Genomic DNA, 20,665 nt, shown 5'->3' with positions numbered 1-20,665 from the left:
GGAAAGGGGCTTGTGGTGTCTGGTTAGCGGAACCACGGGGAGACTGGGCAGGCCAGGAGAGGCCCTTGGCTTCCCTTCTGCTGAGTGAGGATTGGATGTAGATGTCTTATTTGTGTGTGTGTGGATGGGTTCAGAGGCTCTCTGGTTTACTCGGAACACTTTAGTATTATTGGCATGAAGTATGTATGATTTCCCAGCGACAGTTTGTTCTCATTGTCACTGCTCTGATGCAGGTTGATAGGTTTCCATAGCCTCTTAATTAGGCTGCTTCATCCATTCAGGGTTGAATGTGTAGCTTCCTATTTCTGAATAGCTTGATGTTTTCAGTGTTTTCCACTTTTTATTTATTTTTTTAACATTGATGAGACGCCACAGTAATTTAATTCTTTTTTTAAATATATATATATTATTGATTTTTTTACAAAGAGGAAGGGAGAGGGACAGAGAGCTAGAAACATCGATGAGAGAGAAACATTGATCAGCTGCCTCCTGCACAACCCCTGCTGGGGATGTGCCCGCAACCAAAGTACACGCCCTCGACTGGAATCGAACCCGGGACACCCCCACCCCAACCCCCACCCCCCCCATTCCGCAGGCCGATGCTCTATCCACTGAGCCAAACCAGTCAGGGCTGTTTTCCACTTTTTAAAACAGTAACTTTTTTTCACTTCATTCCTGTAGGCAGTGCAATTAAAATCTAAACTGCTTGGTAGGCATTTAAGGTCCTCTATGATCTGTTCCCATTTGTCTTTCCAGATCCATTTCAGCTACATTCACATCCCTGTACCAAAAGTTCTCCACTTTGGTCCCCCGGTTCCCTTTGACTCTCTAAGCATCACTTAGATATTACTACACTCTGAAACCTTCCCAGTTCCCTTAGAATAAATTTCATGCCACTTCTCTTCCTGGTTTGCATTATGCTATATGTAGTACAGTGGGCATTAAACTCTATGTAGCAAATCCATAATATTAGGCCAGTATTTTATGCTTGATTTCTGGGAACCAAGTGGATGATCATTTGGAAAAATAGCTCACACACATACCAGGGTACTTGGAGGAAGTCAAATTGGCAAAAAAGCCAATCTTAAGATGTTGGCTTTATTTTTCCTTTGCATCTTTTCTCTCTTTAGTTTTTAGTTTTATTAAAACTATACACCAACATAGTTTAAAGAATCTAAGATTTCTCTAAGATTTGTTAGAAAGAAACAACTGTTCCCAGCAGCCTTCCTGCATCTTGCTCTCTAGAGGCAACTACTTGCCATCTCTCTTCCGCTGGATTGTTTTGCTATTTACCTCCCTGTTTTTAGGCAGTTACAGCCACACTAGAGGCCTGGTGCACGAATTTGTGCATGGGTGGGGTCCGGCCACCCACCATGATGGGGGCCCATCAGGGGCGGAGAGCGGGAGGGGCTGCAGGAGGGCTCCAGGGTGTGTTCAGCCCATCTCGCTCAGTCCCGATCGGCTGGGCCCCAGCAGCAAGCTAACCTACCGGGCAGAGCCCCTGGTGGTCAGTGCACATCGTAGCAACTGGTCAACCAGTCAACTGTCTGCCCCCTGGTGGTCAGTGCACATCATAGCGAGCGGTTGAGCGGCCTCAGCATATCATTAGCACATTATGTTTTGATTGGTTGAACGGACGACTGGATACTTAGCATATTAGGCTTTTATTGTATAGGATTACTTGCCAACAAAGAATGGTGAAGATTTAGTTATCCTCCCACCACCCCCCTTCCCAGGTACCTTCCCATACTATTTATGTTACTGTTACATCATTGTTTACATTATGTGAACATTATTCACAGCTGTATATGGTACCACAGTAGCCAACTGTGATCACTTCCTGCATAACTTCTTTTTTCTCTCCTTTTCTTCCTTTCTCCCTGCTGTCTGTCTCCCTCCCCACCCCATGGTTTTTCATACTTATCACTAATTCAACTTCAAATGCTTTCACGGTTGTCTAAACCTCCTCAAAAGACATCCAAATGCACTGGGCATTGTATATGAATTTCATATTTTTTGACGAAATCTCTCCTGGAGCCTGACCTGCTGCAGTGTGGACAGGCTCTCTCTACACGGTCTTTTTGGAGATTCTATTCTCTGATCTTCTCTAGAGACCTCAAATGTCTGAAAAGATCTCTATTCTCCCCTCGTACTTGATTTTATTTGTGTGGGTATGGAATTTGTGTCGAACATTATTATGAAGACATTGCTCTGGTGCCAGCTCACTCCCAGTTTGTTGAAATCCAAAGCCAAGCTCGTTGGTTCCTTGTACATTATCTTTAAAAAAAATCCATGTCCTGGGAAGTTTTCTGAAATTACTTTTTGACCTCCTCTCTATTTACAGCTTCTGGATTATTGTTACTGTTCAAATCTTGGACCTTCTTATGGCCCTTTAGTTTTTGTGTATTTTTCTATCCTGCTTTTTACTTGTCTATTTCTACTTTGATAGATTTCGGTTTTTACCCTTCATTTAATGCTGGAAAAAGATTTATGTTTGCTTTCATTTTTTTTTTAAAATATATTTTATTGATTTTCCACAGAGAGGAAGGGAGAGAGATAGAGAGTTAGAAACATCGATGAGAGAGAAATATCGATCAGCTGCCTCCTGCACATCCCCTACTGGGGACGTGCCCGCAACCCAGGTACATGCCCTTGACCGGAATCGAACCTGGGACCCTTCAGTCCGCAGGCCGATGCTCTATCCACTGAGCCAAACCGGTTTTGGCTGCTTTCATTTTTAATTTCCAAAAGCTCCTTCCCTCATTTTATTGAGATACACAATTGACATACAACATTTTATTAGTTTAAGGTGTACAACATAATGACCACAACAAGTGTAGTTTACATCCATCACTTTGCACGGTTACAATTTTTTTCCTGTGATAAGGACTTTTAAGATCTACTAGCTTAGCAACAATCACATATACAATACAGTATTAACTATAGTCAACATGCTGTACATCACATTCCCAAAACTTACTTATAACTGGAAGTTTGTGCCTTTCTCAATGTTTTGTTTTAGTCGTATTCTTGTTTCATCGATGCAGTATATTGTCTCTCTGGGTATAAGTTTATTTTGACATTTTCTTTAATGTTTGTTTTCTCTAATTGGCCATCTTCTAGTTTGTCTTGATCGTTGTTTGCCATGTTAGAGAGGAACCATGTTCCTGGTTATCTGTTACTTAGTTGGGGAGCCTTTAATGTCTTTCCTCTGGGCTGTTCATATTCCCCAAAGGAAACTGTGCAGAGGGTGAAGGCCAGGCTGTGCTCTGGGGCCGAGGGAGAAAACGGGTCTGATCGCCTGGCATGCATACGCTCACTTTCAGTACAGCACCTCTGCCCTCATCCATATTAATGTCCCCTGGTTCAGAGACCCTCAGCTTTAACCTTTCCAGAATATAAACCTCCATCTGGCAGGATTTCTATTGCTTTGTAAATTACCACAACTTGAGCAGCTCAAAAACAATACACATATTTAGTACCTACAGGAGTCGGGGCATAGTGTAGCTGGGTCCTCCGCTCAGGGTCTCTCAAAGCTGTGGGCAAGGAATCAGCTGGCCTGTGTGCTCATCTGTCACTCAGGGTTCTCGTCCAAGCTCACATAGTTGTGAGTTCAGTTCCCTGCAGCTGTAGGACTGGAGCCAGCAGCTCCTGGAGGCCACCTGCAGTTTACGTCATAGCAGATTACATCATAGAGGCTTGCTCCTTCTAGGCCAGCAGAGCAGTCTTTCTCTCCAGACAGCTAAGACTCATATGACATAACCTTTTGTAGAAACCACGAGTGAGTGGCAGCCCATCAGTGTTGTCTTAGTCTGTTGGTAAGAAGCAATTTGCAGCTTCTGCCCACACTCATGTTGAGATGAGACAGAGTGTGAGGAGGAAGAGATCATGCTGCTCATGTTAAAATTCTGCCTATCACAGGAGGTCTGACTGCTGCTTATATACGCTTAACCAGTCCTTAGAACCTTTCCCTGCCTCACTCTCAACTTCCCCGCGTGCCACAAGTTCCAGAGTTGTTTAGGGGGTTATGTAAATCTACCTGGGATTGATGTTGGCTTTCTTCTAAGAAAAAAAAATAAAAGCGTAAAATTTGCCCACTTATTTTTTATATCCTTGTATTCTTTATTCTTATTTTCCAGGCATGTATGTGGGCTCTTAGTACCTCTAAACCAAACTCCTCAATTTAAGCTTGGAGCAACTGCCTCCTTCTCTCTTAATCAGAACTTTTCCTTTTTTAAAAAAAAAATTAAATTATTTATTGTTTAAAGTATTACATATGTCTCCTTTTTCCCCCCATTGACTTCTCCGACCACTCCCACCCCCCAGCACATGCCCTCACCCCTCTACTGTCTGTCCATGTGTTATATGCATGCATACAAGTCTTTTGGTTGATCTCTTACTCCCCTTCTCCCCCAGAACTGTTCTTATCTCTTGGCCCTTTCTATAGAACCTATACTGAACAGGCATCACCTTAGCAGTTTTCTGAGAGTATATTTCAAATGGAATTGGAAATACTAGCTGACATTTTTGTTATACAGGACTCTTTTCTGTTTGGGGAATGATGGTTTGTACTCCCTTTAGTATTTAATATTAAATGACATTCAGAGTCATTTTAGGAAGCAGATGATACTAACATGAGGTCGCTTATGCACTGCATGTGTTAATTTGCAAGCCAGAATGGTGGCTGGCCAGTGGCCACTGGTGAAAATCCTGTGTACCTGCTTACTGCTGTTGCCTGCTGCTCAGCTAGACAGCAGGACTGAGATTTACCGATGAGATTTAGCCGTGGGAAAGAAGGCAGATCCTACCCTCCAAGCCCTGCCCTGTGTTTGCCGTACAAGCCATAGCCTCACTGATTCAGTCTCTCGGCCCTTTGCAAACATAAGCAGCCTTCCCTTTTCTCTCCTGGCCAGCTGGGGCCAGGAAAGAAGCCAGTGACTCTCTCCCAAGTGCAGTAAATAGCTCTCCTCACCTCCTGACCCTGTGATTTCCTGGTGGTTCTAAGTTGTAGATCCCAATGGAGAGGGAGGGAACAAAGAGATTGTAGAGGCCTGGGCTTTACAGAGCATTGAGCAGTGGGTGATTGTATCCTCAGGCAGGGGTTGACCTCCATTTCAGCACAGGTCATTCCAATGATTGCTGGACCTCCCAGTGCCCTGTGAACTAGAATGGAGTGGAGTGGATCTGAATTCCTGGCTTATGTCTGGGACCAAATTAATTTCTGAGCTGGGGAAGTAGGTGTCATCTTTTATACCTGGTTTGTTGTTGTTGTTGTTGTTTTAGCTTTTCCCCCCTCCACAAAAGAACTGTTTATTTTTTGTTCTTTTTGCAATTTAGGAGCATAATATTTGGATTATTCAATCAAACTGATGGTTGTTTCCACAAACCATCTTTGGTTTTCATTAAGCAGGGGATTCTCATCATTTTGGTAGTTGTCACATTATTATTGAAATCCCCTCTCCTCCACACTGAGTACTCTGTGTGATGTTTTTGTTTTCAGCTAATGCATTTCTACAAATAAAGTGAATCAATTTTTGTTTTAGAAATTTTGATACCTATTAGATCACAAGGTTTTATTTTCCTGTTTAATTCCAGCTTCCACCCAAATGTGGAAGAGAAATGAAACAATAAGGAAGGAAAGCCATACTAGTTAATGTGATTAAACAAAGTGGGTGTGAGTCCAGAGGCAGAGAACTTTATTGGCAGCTCCATGCATGTAGTGGAGAGAACATCACTGTAGAAAGCCTGATTGCATTGGCCAGAACTGTGTGTGACTTCCTAGCTTCAGCACCTTGTGCAAACACATCACTTAACCTGCTGCATCTGTTTCTCCACCTTTAAAACGGGGATAATGCTATCTTTCCTGATAAAAAGGATTTGAGTAAACATTTTTTTAAGTCAAAATTTGTGAAAGAATTTTGGAAATGATGTTTCTCATGCTTAGCTCAGCTTATTAGATATTCATACTCAGCCAACCCTAGTTGAGAATAAGGCCCCCTAATGTTCGTGGTTTTTTAGGTCTTCCTTTACCATCCCTAGTCTTCTTCAGATTATCTTGAAAATAGTTTTCTTTTTAAAACTGTGCCCTTACTCTGTATTGGTCTCTAGTGTGTAAATTTCCAGTAGTGGTGGGTTATTGCTTTTTTTTTTCTAAAACAGCAGCACCTCAGGTAAAACTGCAATTGAATGGCTGGCGGTAAGAGAGCTTTTTGTGGTGTTTGTTATTACCGAATTTGAAAACATTGTCCTGTGATGCTGAACAGTAAGTGGTGCATGTTTTGAACAGCTCATAAAAATACTGTTAGTTACTGTTGTGTGGGGAATTCCCGCCGTTTAGAAACTTAAGATCTGATGTCACAGAGATTGTGTGTCCACATGGCTGTAGCATTCTGGGTAAACATCTACAGATAGACAGGTTCTTTCTGGTTTGGAACAAATTCCACAAAAGCTCTACAATTTCCACAGGCCTCCAATCAACCTTGTGCTTCATGAAGAGATAAAGCAAATCCCTTTGAAGGTGCATCTACTTTCTGCTGGAGGAAGACACCATTTCCTCAGTGTTAGGAAAACAGGATTTTGGATGCGCTTTGTGGGAAGGCCATTCTTGGTGGTCATGGTCATGTTGTTTTAGGCCTTAAGTTTCTGAGTTAGTTTCCCTCCCATTTGGGCCCACCCTGTTCCAGCATAGCTGCTTAGATACACTGGATACTGCTGATGGGGAATTCATAGTGGGCACCAGCTCTCTGGGAGTCCTTTAGGTTGGCCCTTGTCTAAAAGGTCTTCCCAAGGGACAGTAACGTGACTGGTACATCCCTAGAAGTACCACCTTGTATGAGGAGGCACGCTTACTTAGTTACTGGGACTATGGCAGTGATTGCTCCACTTGTTCATAGCACTCTCCATGTCACTAGCCTGATTAGTTATCTTAGTGAGGTTTTCTGATTTTTCAAATTCAGACATTTCCTCCTGCCACTCACTTCTAGGTGACTAATGGCTACCGTTTTATGAAGGGGTGCTGAGGACAAGAAATTCTTTGTTTTCTTTTTCATAAAATTCCTCTGGGTGTGCTAAGTAGACCTCATGGAGAAGGCAGCTTGCATTCCCTAGAGAGCATGTCTGTTGGGAGACCCTGTGGGAGATGGGGATTCCCTTTGGTAGACTGCTACATTCCTATTTTATCATTCTCTCGGAATTTCTTAGCAAAAGTAGAGTAAATTAAGAATGGATTTTGAGTAGTATGTTTGTTATAGGGAATATAGATCTGATTGTGGCTCTCTTCCTACAGCATTACCAGGATTGATACTTTTCTTACTGCAAAGAATTATAAACAGTAAGGAGAGAGCTAGATAATACATATGATAATTTAAATCTAGAAGATTGGGAAAAGTTAGTAGTTATTATCACTTAATGTCATCTATAGCTGAGTTCTCAAACTTCAATGTGCATAGGAATCATTTGGGGACCTTGCAAATTCTGATGCCTAAGTCTGGGGTGGAGCCTGAGAGTCTGCATTTCTAACAAACTCCCAGAGGAGGCTGATGTGGCTTTGGCCAGGGATCACGGTTTGAGGAGCAGTGGTCTATAGGAATTTAGTGTATATGCCAGCCTAACTTTTAAAAATAACTATAGTGAATTTTTTTTTTCTGTACCAGGCACAGAGTAGTTAAAGATAAGAGGATAGGCACTGGAATCTGACAACAGGGATTCAAAACTGAAGCTTTCTCCTTTACTAGCTTACCCTTGAGCAAATTTCCTTTAAGGCAGAATTCTCAACCTTACTAGTAGTTCTGACATTTTGGGCCAAGGAAATTCTTTTGAGGGGGGCAGGGGAGCGGACGGGGCTGTCCATTGCATTGTAGGATGTTGAGCAGCATCCCTGGCCTCTTGCACTAGGTGCCAGTAGCGCCCTCCTCCCTAGTTGTGACATTTAGAACGTCTCCAGACATTGCCAAATGTCTCCAGGTAGGTGGAGGGGCTGCGGCAAAATCATCCCCAATTTCAAACCACTGCTCTAGGGCTACTGCTGAAATGTGGGAGTTTGGGGGTTTTTGTGATGTGAGAAAAACATTTTATATGAGCAACGAGTTTGCTCATGAAGCCTTATGCAAAGATTCTAAATAAAGTTTCAAACATCTTCAAACACGGGTATGTATTTTTTGTTTGTTCTCATCTTTCCTTAAACCTTAATTTCAACCTCCACCCCTCCCAATGTAGAACTTTCCATATTTGCTAATCCCTTAGAATAAGAATTGAACTAAATATGTCATTCTAAAGCAGCGGTTCTCAACCTGTGGGTCGCGAACAATGAAAATGCATCCTGCATATCAGATATTTACATTACGATTCATAACAGTAGCAAAATTACAGTTATGTAGTAGCAACGAAAATAATTTTATGGTTGGGGGTCACCACAACATGAGGAACTGTATTAAAGGGTCGCAGCATTAGGAAGGTTGAGAACCACTGTTCTAAAGTATACTTTGACCAGCTTTTGAAATTGAAGTCATACTTCTTATGGAACCAAAAGTATCTTCTGTTACTGGAAGGGGACAGAAGGCTGGTAAAACATACGCCGACCTGACGGAACCTGGTTAATCATTTGATAGAGAAATGGGTGGGGTGCTTGACTAGACCTTTCCCTGAACAGGCTCACATAAGATTCTCTCGTTCCCTGTGCTTGATAGTGGCCTTCCGGGAGTTGCAAACTTTTGCCATCATCCCCCGTCAAATGGGTCTATAGATCCTAACTTTTCCAGTGAGAACTTGAAAGAAGTAAAAGTAAAAGTTTTGCAGGCCAGGATATCATAATTTTTACTTCATTCTCTGGTTAAGAAGATACATATGATAACAAGCTACATGAATTCATCTAACAGCATTAGCATCTCAAGTGTTTATAGGACACAATGGTGTTTCCAGTGGGCTCTCAGACCCTTTGCAGTAATCCCCAAGCCCCAGTTGAACCCACACAGTCAGACCTGCCCCCTGACTCTTCTCCAGGACTCCTGGTTCATGCTCTATGACTTCAACTGCAGTTGGTATTATTTCACTTAGTGTTATTTTTCTTATAACCCACCTTTCTTCTCCATTTTTTACTTTAACCAGAAGTGTGGCACAGTTTTTCTTTGTTGTTATTACATAGCTATGTTCATGTTGTGTTTTTGATTCTTGAACTCCCTTTCACCATACTTTTTTCTGAACTTTCAGAAAAGTTTACACCCAAAGTGAAAGCTAATTACAAACAAGTGGCGATCTTGATTTGGATTTCTAGTTATGGCTGATGAGCTGTACAATGTTAAAGGTCATATTCTAAACTGGTCCTACATCCCGTAACCTGAGCCAGTGGTTCCCAAATGCAAACCACCTGCTTAAAGACCACCAGGGGAGCTTTATAAATATATGGATTCTTGTGTCCCCTCTGGATATTCTAAACTTAATTTTTAAAGTTCCATAGATAATTTAAAAAATACATATTTTTATTGATTTCAGAGAGGAAGGGAGAGGGAGAGAGAGAAACATCAGTGATGAGAGAGAATCATTGATTGGCTGCCTCCTGCATGCCCCCTTACTCTAGGGATCAAGCCTGCAACTGAGGAACATGCTCTGAACCGGAATCAACCCCAGAACCCTTCAGTTCGTAGGCCGACGCTGTATCCACTGAGCCAAATCAGCTAGGGCGTTCCATAGATTATTTCGATGAACAGTGAAGTTTGGAAACCACCAATTTTCTGTACAATCCATAAAACCTGCTTATAGTGGCATATTTTTATACCACCTTCGTTGTTTTATCTTTTTTCCTACACTAAAGGGCCAGCAAAATTGGACCAAGTCTAGGGTTAGACTGACTTTACTCGAGTTATTTCTGGGTCTCTTTCTTAGTATCACCAAGCTGACTGAGGAAAAGTATATGATTTTGATCGCAAGAGTTTTAGGTAGCAGCTTGGAATGCTACCTGCCGGTACTGGGTTTTAGATGGCATTGGTTCCTCAAAAAAGGGTAGGGGGGCTTAGAGTAGCCTTTTACCTTTAAGTCTTAGGTAATCATGAACTAGACCAAAGAGGACAGACAGTTCATCTGTATATCTGCAAAATCTGTTAGTATTGTCTTCATCTACTTAGTTCACTTCTCAGTGAAAAAAAATCAATGGTGGTTTGAGGAAAGTACAGTATAGGGCAGTGATGGTGAACCTATGACACGCGTGTCAGAGGTGACATGCGTGTCAGAGGTGACACGCGAACTCATTTTTTTGGTTGATTTTTCTTTGTTAAATGGCATTTAAATATATAAAATAAATACCCAAAATATAAATCTTTGTTTTACTATGGTTGCAAATATCAAAAAATTTCTATATGTGACACGGCACCAGAGTTAAGTTAGGGTTTTTCAAAATGCTGACACGCCGAGCTCAAAAGGTTCGCCATCACTGGTATAGGGCCACAGGTAGACAGGTGTTTTTTGTCTTTTCTCTCCCTTCCCTCTTCATCTCATCTTTCTTCTAAATGAAGGAATTGGACCTTATGTCTAACCACTTAGATATAAGGGGCATCTTGAAGACAAGGCATTTTTGTCTTGTTCATTATTGAAACCCCTAACATTTAACACTCCGCCTAATACATGGTCATTCAGTTAAGTGTTTGAGTGAATGAATACAATTAATACTAGACATTTATTTAAAACAGCAAGTTTGCCTGCTTTTTTAGAAATTATTCTATGTATTGACTGGTATATAAGTCTCTCCAAGTAAAGACCATTTGTTTGGCTGATATAGATCATTATCCTTAAAGCAGCTGTTACTCTAGTTAGGGTTGAGAAATCTGAGATGAAAATGTGTAAGTTAACCACTGTATATCATTACCTGTGTTACCACTGTGCTGTGAGAAGGTATTTTATTAATAGCTAAGACCATTTCCCAAACTATTCTCTCAGTATCAGAGCACTACACTTAACTTGTTTGGGTGGATTATTAAGCTCTTCATAGGTCTTGGAGTTGGAAGGAAAATATTTGTATTGATGTACTTCTGAATACAGAGCACTATGAGCCAACACAGTGCCTTGGAAGGGTAGTATGGCCAAATGATGGTATAACTAAGTGTAAATTACACTGATTTAACAGGTAAGGGGTAGATTAACGTCCCAACTAGAATATTTAGAGAACCTGATTATGGAATTTAATATATACTGAAATGAAAATTGAGTAACTTATAATTAGATACTTGTCATCGTTTTCCTTCTCCCTCCCAACATGGTTCACATTGTAGAAAGTACTGCAAACTATTGTACTCCTCCTAGGGTGAGATTATGGAGATGCAAGAGCAAGGAAGAACCCCCATCAGTGGGTCAGATATGATGTGCTATGAGCAACAACCTGCTGTAATTTGTCACTAATTTATTGTAATTCTGTGTGCTGAGAGGTGTTTCTCTTTTTTTGGAGTATTGTTTACATTTTCTTATGTGTTGAGAGGTTTTGACAGTTGAGGGGTTTCATGCTTATTCACAGCTTAAGTAAGCTAAGAATGGGCATTAGTTTATTACTCAACTTACTTGGTCTAAGGCTGGTGGGTTTGGTGCAGACCTGCATCAGATTGTATCTGAAAGGTACGTCTGTTTTGTGGAGAGATTCCACACTTTAAACAAAAAGGGAGAGGAGAGGGGATCTTTTTCCTTTCTTAATACACTGGGAAAATTGGGAGGTGCCTCCATCTACTTACCTTTTGATATATTCTTTTCAGTGCTGGTCCCAAAGGCGATAACATCTATGAGTGGAGATCAACCATCCTAGGGCCTCCAGGATCTGTGTATGAGGGTGGTGTATTCTTCCTTGATATCACTTTTACACCAGAATACCCCTTCAAGCCTCCGAAGGTAAGAGATTCCTCTGATTTGTACTAAAATTTACATATTCCCATGAGAGATTATTGAAGCTTTTAAAATTGTTTTTAATCACACAAAAAATAGATTTGTGTAATACACCTTAATGCAATGATTTTCAACTCTTTTCATCTCATGGCACACAACTAATTATTAAAATTCTACGGCACACCAATAATTCTATATTGTTGCCGATCTGACAAGATAGATATAATTTTGATTCATTCACACCAGATGGCTATTGTGTTAGCTGTTGTCATTTTTTAACTTAACAATCTAAGGAAAAAGAGGTCAGTGCCCCTAATATCAATAGGTATTGCATGTTTTAAAAGTTCTTGTGGCACACCAGTTGAAAATTGCTGACTTAATGAATCTCTAAGTACATTTGAATGCAAACAAAATACTCCTTTTGGGTTGACTTTGCCTCACTTGGCAGAGACCATTTCTAGGAATAAGGGCTTTGTTTGGTCCCGCTACAGTTGACCCCCCTCCCCCTTGAGCAACACGGCGGTAACCACGGATGGTACTAATACTAAGTCTACATATACAGGTGACCCTTGAGCAGCGAGGAGGTTGTTCTGACCACCTGTGCAGTTGAAAATTCACGTGTTACTTTTGACTCTCCCAGAACTTAACTACTAATAGCATATTGCTGACTGGAACCTTTATCGATGAATAGTCAATTAACACATATTTTGTATGTTTTATATATATTACATAATGTATTCTTACAATAAACTAAAGAAAATGTTAAGAAAATCATAAGGGCTAACCGGTTTGGCTCAGTGGATAGAGCGTCAGCCTTCGGACTGAAAGGTCCCAGGTTCGATTCCGGTCAAGGGCAATTACCTTGGTTGCTGGCACATCCCCAGTAGGAGGTGTGCAGGAGACAGCTGATCAATGTTTCTCTCTCATCAATGTTTCTAACTCTCTATCCCTCTCCCTTCCTCTCTGTAAAAAATCAATATAAAAAATATATTTAAAAAAATCATAAGGAAAGGAAAATATATTTATAGTATTTATGGGGGGGGGGGATCCACATATAAGTGGACCCACACAGTTCAAACCTATAGTCAAGGGTCAACTGTACTGTTTTTTCCCCTAAACATATATATCTATGACAGAGACATAGAGATAAAGAACTACTACTAATAAAAGAACAATATAGCCCGAGCCAGTTTGGCTCAGTGGATAGAGTATTCTGGGTTCGATTCCGGCCAAGGGCACATGCCTGGGTTGCGGGCTTGATCCCCAGTGGGGGATGTGCAGGAGGCAGCCGATCAATGATTCCCTTTCATCATTGATGTTTCTATCTCTCTCTCCCTCCTCTCTGAAGTCAATAAAAATATATTTTAAAAAAGAACAATATAACACACTGTAATAAAAGTCAGGTGAATATAGCAGCAAGTAAAAAAGGGTTACTTGAACAAGCACTACAATACCTTGACAGCTGATCTGAAAAACCCACCCGATGGCTATGGGCGGGTGACGTATACACCGAGGATTTGCTAGACAAAGGGATGCTTCACATCCCAAGCTGGACGGTGTGAGATTTCATCACGCTACTAAGAATGGAGCATAGTTTAAAACATGAATTGTTTATTTCGGAATTCTCCCTTTAATATTTTTGGACTGCCGTTGGCCATAGGTAACTGGAGTCATGGAAAGCAAAACCACTGATAAGGGGGGGACTACTGTATTTATAGTGACATAGCAATTAATCCCCTATTTTATGCTCAAAGTTTCTGAACAGTTAAAAATCGTGTCAAAATGTCTGTGCACTGAGTAAATACGAATCAGGATATCCCACCAAAGCCTCGGGTTCTGTTCCTTGTCATCTTTTGGTGGTGCTAAAATCCGTTCCCTCTAGGCTTCAGATTTCTCATCCAGGACAGGAGGCCTGCCCAAACCATCTTCCTCCTGTGACAGTCACCAGTTTGCGATTCGCATTCAGACTGCCAGAAGGGAAACCTCTTTTGGGGGATGGGGTAGACTCTTAGCAAGAAGTGATTGAATGTCTGTCAATAAAAATAAGTAGTCAGGTTATAGGTTATTTCTACTTTGGAATGATTCCAGGGTATTACACAAACAAAAATTAGACCAAACAAAAGAGCCCAAGATCATGTGGCTTATGTCTGTCTCCTCACCTGTGGCGATACCATTATAGTGAATTCTGTACAGGGTATCTACAGAATCTGATGTAAAGGTCAGAAAAGGCAAAAGCAAATATGTTCTAATTTTATTACAGCTTTTTGGATATGTGATCATTGTTTAATTGCCTTTATGATTCTAAAGCTTACTTTGAGGCCTTGTAGTACTACCAGCTAACACAAGAGGTCAGCAAGCAATTAGCTATTCAAACTTGGAAATGTTATGAATTACAACATTACAACTGCTAAAGATGAATTCAAGAAATGTTTAAATGACCTTGCTTTTTGTTGATGAATATTTTTAAATGAAATTGACAGTCCCTGAGATTGTACAATGAATACTTTTTTAAAAAAATTTCTTTATTGATTTCAGAGAGGAAGGGAGAGGGGGAGAGAGATAGAAACATCAGTGATAAGAGAGAATCATTGATTGGCTGCCTCCCGCACGCCTCCCGCTGGGGATCGAGCCCGCAACCCGGGCATGTGCCCCTGGCCGGAATCGAACCTGGGACCCTTCAGTCCGCAGGCCAACACTCTATCCATTGAGCCAAACCGGCTAAGGCTAATACTTTTTAATCTCAAATAGTTTCTTAACCTATCTCTTACCAGCTGTAGTTAGTGTTATTCACCTTTTTAAAAACTGTTTTTACAAGTTTTTAATTAGGGCCACTCAATTGAAAAGGTAATTTAGTAAAAAGCTTCCTTGTTTGATGCTTTCTGTTTAACACTATCTTTTTTTTTTAGGTTACATTTCGGACAAGAATCTATCACTGTAATATTAACAGTCAAGGAGTTATCTGCTTGGACATATTGAAAGATAATTGGAGTCCAGCACTAACCATTTCTAAAGTCCTCCTTTCTATCTGCTCACTTCTTACAGACTGTAATCCCGGTAAGGTTAATAATTCTTTACTTTGCTGTATTCTTCCTTGTCTGAAAAACACTTGTTTTCACATAAACCAAAATTTTATTTTTCTAACACCTTTCAAAGGCAAAAATAGGTATTTTTAATCAAGAGAAATTCAGTCTAGTAGTTGAATCAATCTAGTTGAAAAATGCAGCAACTTCACCATTAATTGATGTGTTCTAGGAACAAGGTGTTTTAAACTAAAGACATCATTCTCCCTCGTACAGGGTGGGGCAAAAGTAGGTTTACAGTTGTGGGATTATTTATTCTACAGTACAATTAATTAATAAAGAATAAATTGTTACGTGTACTCACAACTATAAATCTACTTTTGCCCCACCCTGCATATTTCTCTTTAAAAAAAAAAAATCAGAGTTCTAAGTGTTGAGCCGTCTGCGGGTTTACTGAGCACTTACCCTATACCTGGTTACTGAGGTAGTGTTCGTTTTTGAAAGTGTTATTTGCTACACACATTTATTGACTACCAGACTGTGATGTTAGGGGTGGGGAAGCAAATATACAATTAATTATGAAAGATTCTATTTAGGATTCAGAGAAACACTATACTTCAAGTCCAGGTTCTTTCTGGGTAACAGTGTAGAGTTAAATAGTGTTACGTTACAACAGCCATGAGGACTACACAGAATTTATTGTCATAACTGCTGCCACTGAGTGAGTGAAAGGTCATGTGAACACAGGTGGGTGTTCATTGTAGTCTGGGGCCTTGTACATTCCAGTTTCTATTGAGTTTACCCTAACACATGACGGAAAAAATCCCTCCGTTTGGGTCATGGTTGTTGGGAGAGGAATGGAATGAACGAGAGAGATAAAGCATTCTATTTTGATAACGATTTTTTTTTGCCATATTTTGAGTAGCTTTTTAAACTACCCAAAATATGATAGGGTGGTGTTTCAAAGATGGATTTGATCACATGTATTGGTACATTTCTTTCCAAGCTGCCAGTAATTTAATTGCTAAGACCTAAAATATTCTTTTCCTTTCTCCAAAGTAATCTACATTCTTTTCTTCCAGCCGACCCGTTGGTGGGAAGTATTGCCACTCAGTATATGACCAACAGAGCAGAACATGACAGAATGGCCAGACAGTGGACCAAGAGATACGCTACATAAATTGGGTTTTCACAATTCTTACATTATTTGTCTGTCACAGAGAGAGCTGCTTATGATTTTGAAGGGGTGGGGGAGGGTGGGAGTTGGTAAAGAGTAGGGTATTTCTATAACAGATATTATTCAGTCTTATTTCCTAAGATTTTGTTGTAACTTAAGGTATCTTGCTACAGTAGACAGAATTGGTAATAGCAACATTTAAATTGTCATTAGTTCTGCAATATAAGCTAAAATGTAGTACAGAGAAGAATAGACTTTGGATTCAGTTGTTTATAGTCTGTAAATTTAAGCCAGCTTAATTTTGTGCAGGTTACACACATGGCCATTTCTGTGAAAGTCCTTCCAGACTGCATACTGTTTTGTTTAGAACAATTGAAACTTGTTTTCCCTTCTTGGAAGGGAATATTGATATTTAACAGTTTTTAGAGATTGTCATCTCATCTTAAATGGACATGTGGCTTATAAGACACTTTTAGGAAATGAGTAGTTATGTATTTTATTTTATATGCTCTACTTTATTGTGAGAAGATTAGAGGTTTGAACACCTGTAGTAAAATACCTTAAGCTGTTAACTGTAAGGCGTGGAATAGGAGTTGCTCAGTGGATTGGTTATATGTTGCAGACCACTTAAGTCTGCATTTGTTACTGTGCTAATAAACAATATTAAAACAACCACCTAACATCCCTGCATTCATTTTCTTTTAAACCAGATCTTTGCTATAAAGCAACCTAGAAGTAATTGCAAACTGAATGGATTGGTATGTAACTCTAATTTATACAACAGCCTTGCAGGATAGATTTTGAGGTGTCTTAGAAAAGGTTAGATAATTGAACCTGTCACCTTTCAAAAATGTACTCAAAGATGCATCTTTTAAAAAGCATTTCCAAGTTGCAGATGCTGTGGTGGCAAGTACATGAGCAGTGGGTTCTCTCACGGATAGATTAGTGCAGCCACATTAGAGGGCAATTTGACAGCACCTAAGTGTTCATATCTATTGGATGCGGCAATTCTATTTGTATCTACTCCAGAGAAACTCACCCAGGTGCATGGAGTGAAGGTACATACACATTCATTAAGCATTTAAAAGGAATATGGTAACATTCCAGCATCGATCTAAGTTCAGTAGAAAAAAGCAAAGCTGCAAGATGATCTAGTATATTATCTAAAAATAATTGTAAAAGTATTTATCTTTCTATGTAAAATACATAGGGGAAAAAGCTGTAAGTGGGAGAGCAGATAGGGAATGACAGCCTTATCTAAGCAATAATTTTAGACCAAAAAATGTATTTGTGATGAGAAATTTTAAAGAATTATGCAGTGGTAGCACTAGCCTAATCTAAAAGCATTCCATTGACGATGTTAAAACTTATTAGTTATGTTCACATTTCTTTGCTGAACAGCTTATTTCATGTTTTATATTTAAATCAAATAGTTAACTGCTTTCACATCAAAACCACTAAGTAGCCTGTTTCCTACCTTTAAAATTAGTAACAAAATTGAAGTTTGCTAAATACAGTGAGCTCTATTGCTCAGATCTTGCCAAAAATCTTCAGTGAACCTTAGCACAAACTCGGATATCCAACTTGAAGACTATCTGTAGTCCAGTATTTTTATGATACATTTTATCCACATGACTGACTACATGTCCATAAAACTATTCCAGGAGGTATAGTATTCCTTGTGGAAAACAAGATTTATTGTCCTTATGTGCCTAGCAGTTTTCTAAAGAAACAGTTTGAATATATTTATACCACCCACTACTTCAAGTCATGCTAAATGTGTAATTTGAACAAAGCTAAACCACAGGGTTTGTTCTATTTAGCAAAATCTCCTCTAGATAAAATTCAGCTTAGCATTCAAATTGTTTACTGTTTGATCTAATTTGGACACAGAAAAAATGCCAGTTTATAATTCTAGGCATTAAATGACTTGTGAATTTTTTGGAAACAAAGTTATATTTGAGCTAAGAATGCATAAAGTTATACAGAATGATAGCTTTTGAAACATTAAAGGGGGAGGGACACTACTTATAGGTGTGTATATATAAATAACAAAGGTGCTAATATCAGGGACAAGTTTCAAGCAACCAGAATGCAAATATATTATTTCATATCAGGCAATAATAAGCTTAGCCCAAATAATTTAATCATAGCCTTACATGCATTAAATTGCTTCCTTAGGGATTTCTACCAGACCAAAAGTAGCTACAAATGGCCTATTTTAAATATGTTCACAGATACTTAAGGACAATCGCTATTCAACAAACAATTGTGGCACTGATTTTTAGTTCTCAGAACTAGAATTCCCTTTGTTTTTCCTCCCAGGCAAAGGAAAGCTGGACTTGCTCTGGGGCTGGGAAAGTTTGCTGGCCAAGAGAGTGAATGGTTCAATCAGAGTTTTCCGATCTGTAACTGTTACCTCCCACAGTCGCACCTTCTCACTTTTTGCCCATTGCTGTGCCACTTCAGCATCCACTTGTCTCTGCTCAGAAAGGTCCAGCTTGTTTCCTAATACGACAATTGCTACCTGAGAGGAAAAGTGATACAAAGATCACACTTTGCCAACATCATCAGTTCCTAGGCAAAATGGAGAAATAAAAGAAAATTGTCCCATTTAACAGTCTGGTACAACAAAACTGATTCTCAAAGGTAACCTGAATGACAACACAAACCTGACTCCTCCTGTAATGCATTTCTGTTAAAAACACAGAGGTTCATAGCTAAGATTTGTAAACAGCCCACGTGCCCATCAGCAGATGAGTGGATAAAAAAAGCTGTGGTAGTTACACAATGGATTACTATGCAGCAGTTAAAAAGAAGGCTCTTTTACCCTTTAAGACAGCATGGAGGGACCTGGAGAGTATTGTGCTGAGTGAAATAAGCCAGTCAGAGAGAAATAAGTATCATGATCCCACTCGTGTGGAATCAAACAAAATAGATCCTGAGACATATAACCAGGAACAGACTGACGAATTTCAGAGGGAAGGTGGGGGAAGGGGGGTAAGAGTTGGGTGATTAACCAGGGAACATGTATGCATGACCCATGGACACAGACGACAGAGTGGTGAATGCCTGGGAGGGGCAGGTATGAAATGAAGGGGGTCAATGGGAAAAATCAAAGGGGACATCTGTAATACTTTCAACAACACAGATAAATTTTGAAGATGCAGATGTTCTATAGGCTGTTATGAAACATTTTAAATTAGCAACAGGTGAAGTTAACTCAGAATGGAAGCTAGACTTGGGGAAATTCATATCTAGGATGCAGATAAAGGTGTGACTGAAATATGCCTCCATTTCAGTTTCACTATCTACTGTGTGCTGTTTCCCTATACGTATTTCAAAATACACCAGAGGACTCCCAGAGCTGTGGGTTCCACACCCCTAGAAACTAAGTTCTATGAGCATAGGAATTTTTGTTCTGTTCACACTATTCCTAATCATAGAAAGTTACCCGATGCAATCACTCAGTATTTGTTGAACATATGGGCCAACAGGAATATTTTACAATAAATGCAAGGCAATCGTTCACAAATGCTTACTATACACCAGGCACCTGTTTTCAGGTGATTAAAAACCAGCAGTCACAAGCCCCCAGGGAGGGAAAAGGAAGGAGGACAAACAACCACCAGATTTTCAGATACTGACTGTAAAGCCAATAAAACAATAATGTGAAAGTGGAGGAAGTGCACCAAGAGCTGTCATAGAATGCTCCTCTGGGGACAGCTTTGAACTAGGACCTTTGAGCCACTGCTGTGCTCCTGCCTCTAAGGCCATGCCTTCCTGAAAGGATGGAGGAGCACGCACGCCCTGGAGCTCTGGGTTTCCTGGCAAGTCTCCCATTTCTCAGCAGGAACTGTCTCTTCAAGCCCTCCAATCATCCTTCATCACCTAGATTTTCATCTTCACATACATCCCCTAGGCCAGTGGTGCAGCTCGCGAGCCACATGCGGCTCTTTGGCCCCTTGAGTGTGGCTCTTCCTAAGCCTGAGGAGTGCCCTAATTAAGTTAATAACAATGTACCTACCTATATAGTTTAAGATTAAAAAATTGGCTCTCAAATTTCAATCGTCGTACAGTTGATATTTGACTAATGAGTTTGCCGACCACTGTACTAGGCTGACCTCCATCTCTCTTTCCTCCCCAATTGTACAAACTGTTCCACTTTGCCCCAGACTTCCTACCTCCAACAGTGTTCCTCCCTAAAAACCCTTAATCTGTGGAGGCTGGTGCCGCTATTCTCTGCTACTACCTGCTTCCCACCCCTATTTTGTTTGCTATTCATTACAGACCTGGCTTGTGGTCACCCCATACTACTTTTTGTCATAATTCCAAGTGACTTCACTAGCCATGTGGGTGACCCTGTCCAGTAACCTTGTCTCCAAAGATCTTAATCATTCTCCTAACCTCAGGCATTCACAACCATGAACACATCCTAACTCTTACCATTATAACTGCTCCCCTCTATGAACTCAATTCCAGGAATGTAAACTCTGACCTCTTCCTTCCTAACACCGCAACCACAGTTCTAAACGCCACAAGGACCTACCATCCACTGGTTCTCCTACCGTAATCACTGTCCTTCAACCCCTCTCATCTCAGTTTCTCACCCAGC

The 20,665-nt window shown here is 40.2% G+C and overlaps 2 protein-coding genes across 2 annotated transcripts in view; one reads left to right on the top strand and one right to left on the bottom strand.

Annotated features, from left to right (window-relative positions):
• The window catches only part of UBE2E1 (ubiquitin conjugating enzyme E2 E1), a 53,276-nt gene extending 36,546 nt beyond the window's left edge, over nt 1-16,730 (top strand). The window contains exons 3-5 of the mRNA XM_023752966.1: nt 11,727-11,859; nt 14,760-14,907; nt 15,956-16,730. Of these exons, the coding sequence (XP_023608734.1) occupies nt 11,727-11,859; nt 14,760-14,907; nt 15,956-16,053 (379 nt within the window). The 3' untranslated portion in view covers nt 16,054-16,730. The remainder of the gene's footprint in view (nt 1-11,726; nt 11,860-14,759; nt 14,908-15,955) is intronic.
• Nucleotides 16,731-18,174: 1,444 nt separating this feature from the next.
• The window catches only part of NKIRAS1 (NFKB inhibitor interacting Ras like 1), a 16,219-nt gene continuing 13,728 nt past the window's right edge, over nt 18,175-20,665 (bottom strand). The window contains exon 4 of the mRNA XM_023752967.1: nt 18,175-18,587. Coding sequence (XP_023608735.1) covers nt 18,335-18,587 — 253 coding nt within the window. The 3' untranslated portion in view covers nt 18,175-18,334. The remainder of the gene's footprint in view (nt 18,588-20,665) is intronic.

Source organism: Myotis lucifugus, unplaced genomic scaffold (genome assembly GCF_000147115.1).
Source record: "Myotis lucifugus unplaced genomic scaffold, Myoluc2.0 scaffold_39, whole genome shotgun sequence".
In the NCBI taxonomy this organism is placed as follows: Eukaryota; Metazoa; Chordata; class Mammalia; order Chiroptera; family Vespertilionidae; genus Myotis; species Myotis lucifugus.
The sequence above is the reverse complement of the archived record's forward strand: the minus strand, read 5'-3'. Positions and strand labels throughout refer to the sequence as shown.